At 36.1% G+C, this 12,834-nt stretch overlaps 1 protein-coding gene across 1 annotated transcript in view; it reads left to right on the forward strand.

The window, feature by feature from the left end:
• LOC104524946 (steroid sulfatase) overlaps positions 1-5,485 on the forward strand; it is a gene marked incomplete at its 5' end in the record, with an annotated part of 46,069 nt that extends 40,584 nt beyond the window's left edge. The window contains 2 exons of the mRNA XM_010167975.2: positions 3,908-4,045; positions 5,340-5,485. Coding sequence (XP_010166277.2) covers positions 3,908-4,045; positions 5,340-5,485 — 284 coding nt within the window. The remainder of the gene's footprint in view (positions 1-3,907; positions 4,046-5,339) is intronic.
• Positions 5,486-12,834: the final 7,349 nt, after the last annotated feature.

Here is a 12,834-nt window from a genome sequence, read left to right on the forward strand (position 1 = left end):
TATTCAAAAACAAGCATTAGTATCAGTAGGAAACAGCAAATTAAAAACAAACAAACAAACAAACCCAAAGCAAACTATTTCCTCTAGGCAGAGATGTGATGGCTGAACTTCCCAGGTCACTCTTTGCCCATTAACAGTCTCAAGCTTACTGTAACTTTCTGGATACAACAAAGGCACATGAAAGTCTGCTGGAATGGGAAAAAAATATTATATTTACAGGAATTACCTTTATTGTCGACTGTCTTGTCCTGAGACATATCTTTAACCCTCCTTTTAAATCCTGTTGTTTCTTCATATCTGGCAAACTGCTTTAAAGCTTTCCTCACAAATAGACTACTTTGTCCTAATGCCTAGATTACATAGAGGTATTCGGTATTCTAGAGCTTTTTATTCATAATTTCAGCAAGATTCTAAATTATTTCACACTAATACAAATAATATTTCTGTTCTGTTGACTTCAAATGGCAGTAAGCTAATCTATGAATCAAATGCATTTGTTCATATGCTTGCTTGACAAAACCTTTTAACGATTTTCCAAATCAGTAACACATTTGTAAACACATTATTGCTTTTCAGTGTTTGTACCTTGTTTTCAAATGAATAATAATTTTTAGAAGTCTTATATCTTAATGTAGATGAGTACAGTAGGAGTTTTACATGGTTCAAAACTCCAGAAATTACATTCAGCTACCATTCATGCTGTGTTAGACAAGTTGAATAGTGGCATGACACTCTCAGTTTCCTTCTAAAGAGCAAAGTAAATTACTCTTATTGCTTTCGCATGGCTATCACTCCATTGAAATTGGCATTTTCACTTTAAGACTTAAACAACTCTTTATAATTAACACAGCTTGAAGCAAGAGTGGAGAACAGAATGTAGAGAGCAGTCCTCAGCATATTTTGGAGGAAGCTTTACCTAAACTTTGTAACATTTACGTGCTAATTAAAACAAGTAACATCTTAATGCTGTCCTCAATCTGTTTTGTATCTTAAAAAATACAAATAAAAGAAAAGTGTCCAATGATCTAATGTTTTTTCCTACTACAGCGCTAGGCACCTATATTAGCATAGGCATTCCTAGAATGGCAATAGTAGGAGAAACTTGATCTGAAATTCTAGTTGCTAAATAGCTTCAGAAATTATGCAGCTCTGTCAGTGTTAGATTGATTTTCTTGTTCAGAAACGTTGTCTTTCCAAATCTGTTATCTTGAAATCAGAAAAAATGTAAATGGTAGCATCCACAGAGATCAGTGCAGCTGTTAATTTTTCAGAACACGGCTTTCAAATGAGTCTTTTCAAACAAGAATCCTTCAATTTTTATTGATAATTTCCTGCACTAGGGATAGCAAGCTATTGTTGCTGAACTGAGCTACAGTTTTCCCAGTGTTTTGACTTACTTATCCTACAGCTTCATATTCTGTATAAGCTCTTTACATCCAAAAAATCTTTGAAAATTTGTATTGCTTTCTGCAACCAGAAGTATGACTTAAAGGGGATACTAAGCCAGTTGAAGCCCCATTCTTGTAATTCAAGAGCACATGACATATGATACCCTTCCAAACATATTTTATGGATGAAGCAATACAGTTTTATCATCTTCTCTTACTCAGACATCATTTATCTGTTCACCATACTCATTAAAGTGTATAGCTCATGCAGTTGCATGTCTAGCATTTTGGATAGGATTCATCTTACTGTCCTTGATGTCTAATATGAAGGCATTTACTTTTGAGCTAGTTGCCTGTCTTCTCTTTTTCATTCAACAGGTAAAAAAGACCTTTTTGCAGTTGATTCACCTCTTCCAAAATTAGGCAGCTAAAATAGGTTAGATGAAACTCCTCCTTGTTCACTAACTGCATTGCCTGGGAATATTTATACATCAATTTTAACCTAATTCTGAAGTCTCTATGTGAAATCTACAGAAATAATAAGAGTGGAGGAGTTAAGAGTAAAAAAATAAATTACTATAAGAAAACAGTAAAGGATATATTTTGCCTACTTCATTTTGGTTTATATTGTATATATTTTATATACGGGATGAATTTGAAAATCCAGTTTCGTCAAGGAAAACTGTATAGACAAAAAATGCATTTGTGTATGTCATTGCATGTATGTTTCTTTGTGCAATCCCATTTATTATTATTATCATAGAATGACAAAGTCATAGATTGATACAAGTTGGAATGGAACTCTGGAGGTCACGTGGCTGAATACCCACATGTCCTAATTTGTCTATATACTCCACATTTTATCCTCATTGCCACCTTTCCAAGGGATATTATCATTACTTATCAAGTACATACCCAAACAATCTCAGAAGCCAGTGGGAAATTGCCTCTTTCTTGGCACTAAGTCTACCTGCTGCAGCAAGCAAATGGCTTGTCAGATGGATCAGCATAATTTTCCCTCAACCCACCAACTTTAAAATGTCAGCCTTTGCAACAGATTTTCCTCAGGTCTGTTTGAAAATTTCAACTCCCACAAGGTTTCAAAATTTACATAAACAAATTTTCCTAGTCTTACATTTCTTCTTTGACCCTAGTTTATAAAGAAGACCATTAGGTATCACTTATTTAACAGCTGATGTTCCTTTCTTCATGACCCAGTCATTTGAGCTGATGAGAAATTTTAAAAGTCAACTTATTTAACAAGGCACTTTTAGAATGCTATAACATTAAAAGACTAGGAGAAATAGTAGCAATAAGGTCAGGTAACAACTCCTTATTCAGAAAGAGAGCATAGCAACAGAAATTATGATCTGAAAATTGTTAAAGAAGGCTCTGTATTTCAAACTTCTTATCTCATCCTCTTTGACACAATAATTGGGCGTCACTGATTAATTAATTCTTAGTGGACAGGTGAGCACATCAAAATTAACATTCAAATTGAACTATTCTTGTAGGTTTAAGTAAAAAGAATAAAGATCCAATGGTTGTAAAGACAGAATTATCTTTATATGCTCTGAGCTCCCTAAAGGACAAGGTTAAAGCTCATTTGCAGGCTGATGTGAAGAAATATATTCTTAAACTTTGGTCAGTTTCCAGGACCAGTAATTTTAGATTCCTAATCAGTATAAAATTTACTGGAGCAAGTTACAAAGAGCGACTTCACTCTCATTCATACAAAACCCATCTTTAAAGATCTCTGTCTAAATAGGTTTGAATGTAATTTATGTGCACAGCAAGGCTCTCCACAGTGCCAAGGTAGTGTGAGGAGCCCTTTGTGAAAATGAAATGTGAGCCCACAATGCCTTAGTGTTACAGAGCATATCCATGTGTATTTCTCTTTTAAATATGTGCATGTGTGTAGTGTTTATTACCTTGCTCATTTTGAGTTTAGTCAATTTCTGTTCTTATATGATGAGAAATTAGGGTCTAATTAGTAGGTTTCATAATGAAACCATGTGGCCTCCAGAGGCACTACATATGTTAACTTTATATTTTTTTCTTAGAATGTCTTATTCTAACACTCACACTGAGTGCCATGCTGCCTCTATAGGTTGCTAGGCAGCAGAGCTTTACCCCCAAACTGTTAGCTCTGTTCTGTGTGGTGAGATTCTTTCAGATATCCTCAGTGGTTTGAATCTTCTTGCTAAGGGGTTTCCTTGATTGAGAGCAACTGCTTCCAAAGGTCACTGGCTCTGTGTGGATCAGCCCTTTTCTCTGATGTGCACAAATCTTCTCATTTTACACTTCAAGAAACCCTGCAGCAATCGAACCATGGTCCTGATTGCAACAAGCCTTATGCAATTGTCCCCTACTGTATGTTGCATGGTGCCAATTGCTATGTATGGAAAGTGATCTTAAAAAGGCACGAGGACAAAAATATTTGTATGTGGCAAAGCTAATGAAAAATCCACTTGAAAGCATTAAAGCTGTCTCTTTTTTTTTTTTCCTTTTTTTTTTAGGGCAGGTTCTGGATGTGCTGGAGAAATATAATCTGAGCAATAAAACTCTTGTATATTTTACATCTGACCAAGGGGCTCATGTTGAAGAAATCTCTAGTTCTGGAGAAGTCCATGGAGGATACAATGGCATATATAAAGGTAAACATTCTCCGATGGTTTTTTAAAATTGTGACAGAAACTGTCTCGGTTTTGCTCCAAAACTGTAATGTACTCTATGGACAAGAGGGTCAAAACTTGATTCCTTAATAATAAGCTTTTAATGACTTTCATTCTAACTTCAAACATAGGCAGTAAATATAAGGGCTTTACTTGTCAAATACAGCAGTTCAACCAGAGTACATGCTCAGCTCTTTGGAGTTTTAAGACTAGAAAATATACTCTTTTAGCCAGTGATACGGCTTTGGAAGGATGTCAGTTCATAGTACTTTACTATCATGGCTGGATAGCAGAATAGAAAGGAAAAAAAGGTAGTTTGTGAGCCATCAGGAATCATGAATGAGAGCAAAATACCATGGAATGAGAGGGATCACACGAAGGGAAGGTATAGAGATGAGAGAACCAGCAACAGAGTCCGGTGTAGTCATTACAGAAAAGGTAGAAAAGGGAAGATAGGTTTAAAAAGAGAAAAGAGGAGCTGGACTGAGTTTGAGGTAGGCAAGTTCAACAACAGCTGAAAGAAGACAAGATTGCAAGCAGAAAAGTCTGAGTTGGAGAAGACAATTTTGAAAATAATGCATAACAGACTTACTGAATTGAAGATGGATTTGGAAATGGAGCGACTTTAGTTAAAAGGTCACAGTTTAGTTGTAATCTTTTAGTGCAGGTCTTGAGAAGATTAATAGTCCAAAATCTGTTTATTCTGTGGAGACATAAAATGTATTTAAAGTATGCCTTATTGTAATACACTTTCTCCCAGTGATATCACACTACAATATGGTGATCTTGTAGAAAGAAAAATTTCAGCTTAGCAAATGGGCTTCCTCAATTTGTCCATTCCCATATCCCTGGCATGGTGATCCCTTCAGTCATCAGGAATGTAATACACCACTAGATAATAGACAACATTGTCAAATATGAAATAAAGAATTCCCTCTGACAAAGTACAGAAAGCAGTGTTTTCCAATGTGCAAGTGCTGGACACACAACATCAGGAAAATGAATGTCAAAATGTTTCTTAATAATCCTCAATTTTTCATGAAACACAGTGAATATTTTTGTCCTTTTGCTAGAGATACTTATTTTCATTCTTTCACTTGGAAGTGGCTGTGTAATTTGTTTTGTTCTCGTATTTCAAGGGACAAGATCAAAGAAATACAGCAGTTTTTTGAAAAGTCATTTACCAAACTTGAAACTTTTAGTTGTAAAGAGAAAGAAGTAAATTGCCTTTATTTTTTTGTGTTTTTTTTGGGGTTTTTTTGTTTTTTTTTTTAAGGTAGTGTTGCAGAATTACAAAATCACATAGTAATTGAGTCTGGAAGGCACATCCCAAGTTCTGTAGTCCTAGCCCCTGCAGAGCAGGATCAGCTAGAGCGGGTTGCTCAGGGCTGTGCCCATTCAAGTTATAAAAATCTGCAATGATGGAGACTCAACAGCCTCTCTGAGCAACTCTCGCAGGTGTTTAATCACCCTCACCATGAAAAAAAAAGCTTTTTCTTACATTTAAATGGGATTTCTGGTGTTTCAGTTTGTGCTCATTGCCTCTTGACCTGTTACTGGGCACCACTGTAAAGAGCCTGGCTCTGTCCTCTTTACTCAAGTAAACTTATGCATCCATACAGATGGTAAGGTCCCACTCAGCCTTCTCTTCTCCAGTCCCAGCTCTCTCAGCTTCTCCTCATATGTCAAATGCTCTGACCACTTAATTGTTTTCATGGCCCTCCTTTGAACTCCCTGCAATATGTCCATGTCTCTCTTGTACTGAGGAGCTCTGCACTTGGACACAGCACTCCAGGTGTGTCTCACCAGTGCTGAACAGAGGATAAGGATCACCTCCCTCGACCTGCTGGAAACATTCTTCCTAATGCAGCCCAGGATGCTGTTGGCCTTCCTTGCCACAAGGATACATTGCTGGCTCATGTTCAGGTCCTTCTCTGCAGAGCTACTTTCTGCAGGTCAGCCTCTAGCCTGTGCTGGTGCTAGAAGTTATTCCTCTGAACACACAGGACTTGATATTTCTCTTTGCTGAACATCATGAGGTTCCTTTTGGCCCATTTCTCCAGCCTGTCAAGATCCCTCTGGATAGTAGCACAACCATCAGTGGATTAGCCACTCCTCACAGTTTTGTATCATCTGCAAAACTGCAAAAAGGAAGGTAGACATATACAGTAAACAATAACAATACAGCGAGATTTTCAACTGAGAAGGCTCCCCAGTTTTTAGTCAGTAGATACCTGTCTGAGAAATGGCCCTTATATTTTAAGAGAGCTATGAAGGAAGTGCTGCACAAGCAAAACAAGCAATGCCAAAGTCGTGAGGTTACAAACTATCATATGGGTCCCCTGGGCTAACACCAGAGTGAAATGTATCTTTAATGTTAGCACTTAGGCCTTACATAGTGATTTAAGTAATTAAGGAACCATATGGTTACATATCTATAGCTGTAAGCACAGCCTGAGGTGTTTTAGAAGCTCTAAAAAATATTTGCTTTCTAGAATGCCAGACGTAAGATACAGGATAAATGATGAGGAGTTAAAAAAAGACAAATACATTGGGGAATATGCCTTCCTGGAGAACTTTAATTGAACAGAGTCTTTTTTATCAAGCCTTGCAAAATTTTATGTTCATACTTACAGAATGGAGTACAATTTTAAATAGATCTTACCCGAATTAATAAAAAAATCTGATTGATAGGGTTACTTGGGGAGTGATGGGTCTTCCTATTTTTAAAATTAATTATGTGGTTTACAGTTACCACCTATGCTATGCTGGCAAATGTTGTAATATACTATGGGAATGAAAAAAATCACTATTTAAGAAACAAAATCATTATTATATGAGAGACTTTCTTAACAAAATAAAAAATAATTAAAAGACCTATGCAATCAGTTGAATATACTTTTACCATTTTAAAATACAATGAAATATGTTTTATCTTTCACTCTCTCTATCTCCATATCAGTCCTCAATTTAACAGGTATATTTATGCATCATTTTCAAAAGGGCAGAAGTGGAACTGATCAATTAATTGCATAACTGGCAATTTTCATGCATAAGAATTTATTCATATTAACAATCATGTACAGTGAGATGTGTTAGAGGTCTGTACATCTCTGGCAGATTTAATGATAACCAGATCTGTGAAGCCGAAAGACTCAGGCACGGATGTAGCAATGTGCCTCACAAAGCAAAAGGACAATTTTTATGCTGCTTGTGCTCACGTGTGCATGCACTAGGAATTTGCTTCATTTGATGAGTAGCTTACAAAACTGGGAGACATACATGTCCTTTCTCCTTGTCTCTGCTACAAAATCGCTGCTACTTACCTTGTTATATGTGAGCGCTGCATGAATGTGAATATGAATCAAGCCACTTAACCCTCTTGTCAGAGCTGGAGCAGTATGCTTAGCAATAATTGGTTCTGCTCTAAAATCAGAAGCTCTCAACAGATCTCCACAATTTGAACTCATTAATTTGCCTTGATATCTAGCCAAATGAGCACCAATAATACAATTTAAGAGGAGTTTGGAGAGTTAAGTTAGCACTGCAAAACTGGTGCAAAAAGGGGAAATTGGTATTCGAAGGTTTTATTACTCTGGATTATGACTGTGGAACATCATAAATTTGAAATTAGAAAACCAGAGCTAACATAGTGTTTAACTAGTTACTTTCATACACAATCTGGTTTATCTCTTCAGTATCCTTTTTTAGAAGACATCACATTGTAATAATACACAGTACACTTGATGTCCTTCTATGACAAGGTGACCCACTTAGTGGATGAGGGTAAGGCTGTGGATGTTGTCTACCTGAACTTTAGTAAAGCCTTTGACATTGTTTTCTATAGCATTCTCCTGGAGAAACTGGCTGCTTATGGCTTGGTTGGGTGTATTCTTCACTGAGTGGAAAACTGGCTATAAGGCTGAGCCAAAAGAGTTGTGGTGAATGGAATTAAATCCAGTTGGAGGCTGGTCACAAGTGGTGTTCCCCAGGGCTCAGTACTGGGGCCAGCTCTGTTTAATATCTTTATCAATGATCTGGAAATGGGGATCAAGTGCACCCTCAGTAAGTTTGTAGATGACACAGAGTTGTGTGGGAGTGTTGATCTTCTTGAGGGTAGGGAGGCTCTACAGACGTGTTTGGACACGCTGGATTGATGGGCTGAGACCAACCGTATGAGGTTCAACAAGGCCGAATGCCAGGTCCTGCACTTGGGTCACAACCCCATGCAATGCTACAGGGGAAGAGCAACTGGAAAGCTGCCTGACAAAACAAGACCTGGAGATGTTGATCCACAGCCAGCTGAATACAGGCCAGCAGTGTGCCCAGGTGGCCAAGAAGGCCAATAGCATCCTGGCCTGTATCAGAAATAGCATGGCCAGCAGGAGTAGGGGACTGATCATCCCTTCAAGTACTGTGTTCAGTTTTGGGCCCCTTACTACAAGAAAGACATTGAGGTGCTGGAACGTGTACAAACAAGGGCAGCAAAGCTGGTGAAAGGTCTAGAGAACAAGTCTTCTGAAGAGTGGCTGAGGGAACTGAGGTTGTTTAGCCTGGAGAAGAGGAGGCTCAGGGGAGACCTTATTGCTCTCTGCAACTGAAAGGACGTTTTAGTGAGGTGGGTGTTTTTCTCTTCTCCCAAGTAACGAGTGATAAGAAAAGAGGAAATGGCCTCAAGTTGCACCATGGCAGGTTTTGATTGGATATTAGGAATTTTTTTTCAAGAAAAGGGTTGTCAAGCATTGGAACAGGCTGCCCAAGGTAGTGGTTGAGTCACCATCCCTAGAGGTATTCAAAAGATGTGTAGATGTGGCGCTTGGGGACATTATTTAGTGGTGGACTTGGTAGTGTTAGGTTTACAGTTGGACTTGATGATCTTAAAATTCCTTTCCAACCTAAATAATTCTGTGATTCTGTGAATATTGAAGTGGTGGATCAAAGTCATTACCTCTCTTTCCAGTGGGCTTTTTCTGATAGTTATCAGGATCAGAAGCCTTAGAGGAAGCTACCGGAGCTGTGTAGTGAATAAAGATCACTAAGATCTCCTCCTAATCCTAGATAGTATGACCTTGGTTTAAGATGTGAATACTGATAATTTAGATTCTACAAATAGTTTTGGCATTTGTTATATAAATTTTCATTGTGCACAGATCAAATTCCACTTCAAGTCTTTATAAATTCTTAGCATAGCCTAAATCCTTCAGCCATGAAATCCACAATATAGAGAACATGGTGCTTTCATTTACTATTTTGAAATGGGGCAGTTGCAAATTTCATGGAACATCTCCTTGAAGTGTAATAGTTTCCTCACTAATATAAGATAAAGGAGGGAAAACTTATTGTACCTTACCCTTTTTTGGTATACTTTTATTGTGCCTATTTTCCTTTAATACCTCATTCAGAAAAGAATTATCTTGTCCATGTCTTTCATCAATCTTAACTGATGAGTTTTTCCCTGTCCTAATTTCTTGTTATTTTCTTCTGTGAACTATTTCTAATTTCACAATATATTATTTTAAAATGACTTTACAAGCATTGCTTTTTGGGTTTTGCCATAGAATATGTTTATATGCTTACTTTTTAATATTATTCATTTAATCCTATAGAATCCTGTTGCCTTTGTATCTTACTGATTAGAGATGTGCATTAAACAATCTTTGCATAAGTCCTTTTTTTTTTAAGTATGCAGTGAAGGTTATGATATGAATAACTAAGACCATAGACCCTAGTTAAGTTATTTTTTTCTCTAATGTTAATTGTACTGCAAATATTTTTACAGAATTTGAACCTGCATCTTGTTTCCTGTTTGTCCAACTTGGTGTGAAGTCATTATCTTTTCTTCTGAATTTGATCAACCTGTGATACTTTGTGTCAAACATGGATTTTTCAGTTCCACAGTTCACTTCCCTTCCAAAATTGAAGTAAATATATTAAAAAAGCAAGGAGATTTTACAGAGTAGCATCAAGGTAGCTTACTGTGGAGGTTTTTTTGCAAAGTGTCATGGGCTGTTTGTTTTATCTCTTTGTTTCCTGCCTGTTGGTCAGATTTTGATTCATGGCAACCTTTTGTCTCCTAACCCATGATTAATGTTCCAGAAACATTTCCTGAAGGTCCTTGTCAAAGATCTTTCAAAGGTTTAAATCTAGGTACAACCTCTAAAACAACAACAAAAAAAACCAGTGTCCATTTTAGGGACAATTTATTCCCAACAACTCAAGACCTTCCTACCTGAACTCCTGAAGGACTCCTGGGTGCATACATGATAATATATTTTTCCTGGCTACTCAGTGTTTTGATCAGAAACGGGTCAGAGAAATGATCAGTTTCTCCAGCATTGGGCCAATGGATCCTTTGGGTCCTTTGAGCCTATTAGTTCCTTTGGAAACTTGCAGTTTGTGATATATTTTTTTGAAAAAATCATTGTTTCTATGTATTTTCCTGTTTAGCTCTGTATGATTCATACCAGATCACTCAATGATTTTTCATATATTGACAAAGAAGTCATATATGATATATGATATATAATTTATAAACTCTAAGTTATTAATAACATGTAAGTTATTACTACTTATAACATATAAATTATGGTCCTTTTTATCCTGTTATTATTAAAATTTTCAGATTGAAATATGGAAACTATTGCATTTAACCAAATTTTCTTCTTAAAAATTTATATGTAATTTTTCCAGCATTTATTTTCTTTCTTCTGTGACATTTCATTGTTAAAATGTATGGAACTTTGAAATACTATTTTTCTATGTGATATCCAGGATATCTACGCTGACCTGCTTAGGTGTTTTTCACTAGCTTTCTCATTAGTATGACATCTTCAATTTAAGTGTGTCCATTTGAGCTAGTCACCCTGGCTTTCCTTTATGAACAGAAATAAGATTGGTTTTTCTGAAATATTTAGATGTCTACTTTAGAGTAAGACAAATAGAATAGGTGAGTAGAGTATTCTCTCAATTGAATAAGCAAGCAGCTTATGATGACTGGTCTAAAGGATGCCATTATATTCTTCTTTGGTATCCTGAGATACTGAATCTAATTATTTTGTGGTAATTTTTTATTTAGTTTTGTAGTGACTCGTTTCTTGAGTTAGCTTCAGTGTGTTGTAAAATATGTCTCTCCTGTTATGTACTTTATAGCAGAAAACAGTGAAGGAATTAAAAACTTTCTCCACACTTTTTCTCATTATACTATTTCACTGGTGCATATGCAGACAGTGGAAGTCTTCCCTCATTGTCATTTGTTGACATATATCCCACTCTGTTACATACGGGATTTTCTATGGAGTCTCTTTGCATCTCTTAATACTCTTACTGTCAGCTTCTTTTGGATATGTAGCTAAATATATTTTGCCTGTACCTTGGACCTGCACATTAGAGACATTGCTTTTCTTTGTATTTATGAAGCATTTAGCACAATGCGTAGTACAGGCACTTGGCTACTGTCATGCTGCTGGAGTGGGTCATGAGTTCTGCTGCTAATGGAAATAGAGTCAAATACTGATAATGTCAAGCCATTTTAATAGCATTCATTTTAAATTCTTTGTGCCTTAAAAATAGGTATGTTCATTGTTACTTTGTTAATATCCATGAGAAATAATAATGAATGTTTCTTAAGGACTTAGACTTTGATTTTTAAAATCTGCTACAGATCTGTGAGAGGTAAACAAGGACGGGAGGAATTAATTATCCAATATTTTATTTAAATTTATTATTCTTATACAGTTCATATACTGCAGTGATAAGTTCATTCAGCAGTGTTTCTTGAAACTATTAGTAAACCTTTTCCTATCTGTAAGCCACAGAGGAATCAATCTGACCATTACTTTGGCCTCAGGAACTATGTTATTGCATGTTTAGTGGTATTAGTTAGAGTTTCACTTTTGTCTTTAATGACAGCTGGAATACAGAACAATTTCAAGGTGAGTGGAGAATCCCAATTCCACACATGTTGAGATTCTTAAAACCTAGATATTGTGACCTTTCTTTTTTCAAATGTAACTTATTTTTATATTCTCTCCAAAGTGATCTAGATTTTTAAATAATCAACCCATCTTGTAACTTTGACTGAAACAGACCATTTCGTTTGATTGAGAGAAAGATCAGATGAGAAGATGTCAAAATGAGCTATGTCTATTACATTCACCTGTACAAGAGCAGCTCAGGTTGAAAATTAACAAAAGCAGTACATGAAACAGATTAAAAATAAGTAAAATAAAGAGTGAGCTTTCCATGGAAAATAAATTGTTGTTTGCTTATTTTCAAGGTAAGCAAAAGTCACCAGTTTTTATTGCTGACATTTGTAGCAGAAAGTCCTCTACAGATGGGTAGAATAACTAATTTCCTTGTATTTTTCTATCATTCAAGATATTAAATTGAGTTTGGAAGCTTTGTTTTTAGAAGAATGTAAGAAAGAAGGAAAGGGTAGTATGGTTATAATCCAGGTAATCTAAGAAAGTTGTTTTAAATAGTTTTCATCATTCATCATTCAAAATATTAATAGTGATATACCACAGAGTCCCCTTTATATATCATCCTTTGTAAAAGCTCTATTCCCAGAGTTAGGTAATAGCAGTCAATTTAAACCAGAGGGAGAAAAAGTAGAGATATTCTTTTAGCTAAAATTTGAAATGAGGTTAAAATGGAAATTTGACATCATGTTGTGGATGACTGCAGAGAGTTATGTCTGTACTTTGTCTGCTCCTGCAGATTTTTCAGGAAAGGTGAATGTAGGCTATTGTTCAGTATAACACTGAAGGGTG

Source organism: Antrostomus carolinensis, unplaced genomic scaffold, assembly GCF_000700745.2.
Source record: "Antrostomus carolinensis isolate BGI_N321 unplaced genomic scaffold, ASM70074v2 scaffold3895, whole genome shotgun sequence".
Classification (NCBI taxonomy): domain Eukaryota; kingdom Metazoa; phylum Chordata; class Aves; order Caprimulgiformes; family Caprimulgidae; genus Antrostomus; species Antrostomus carolinensis.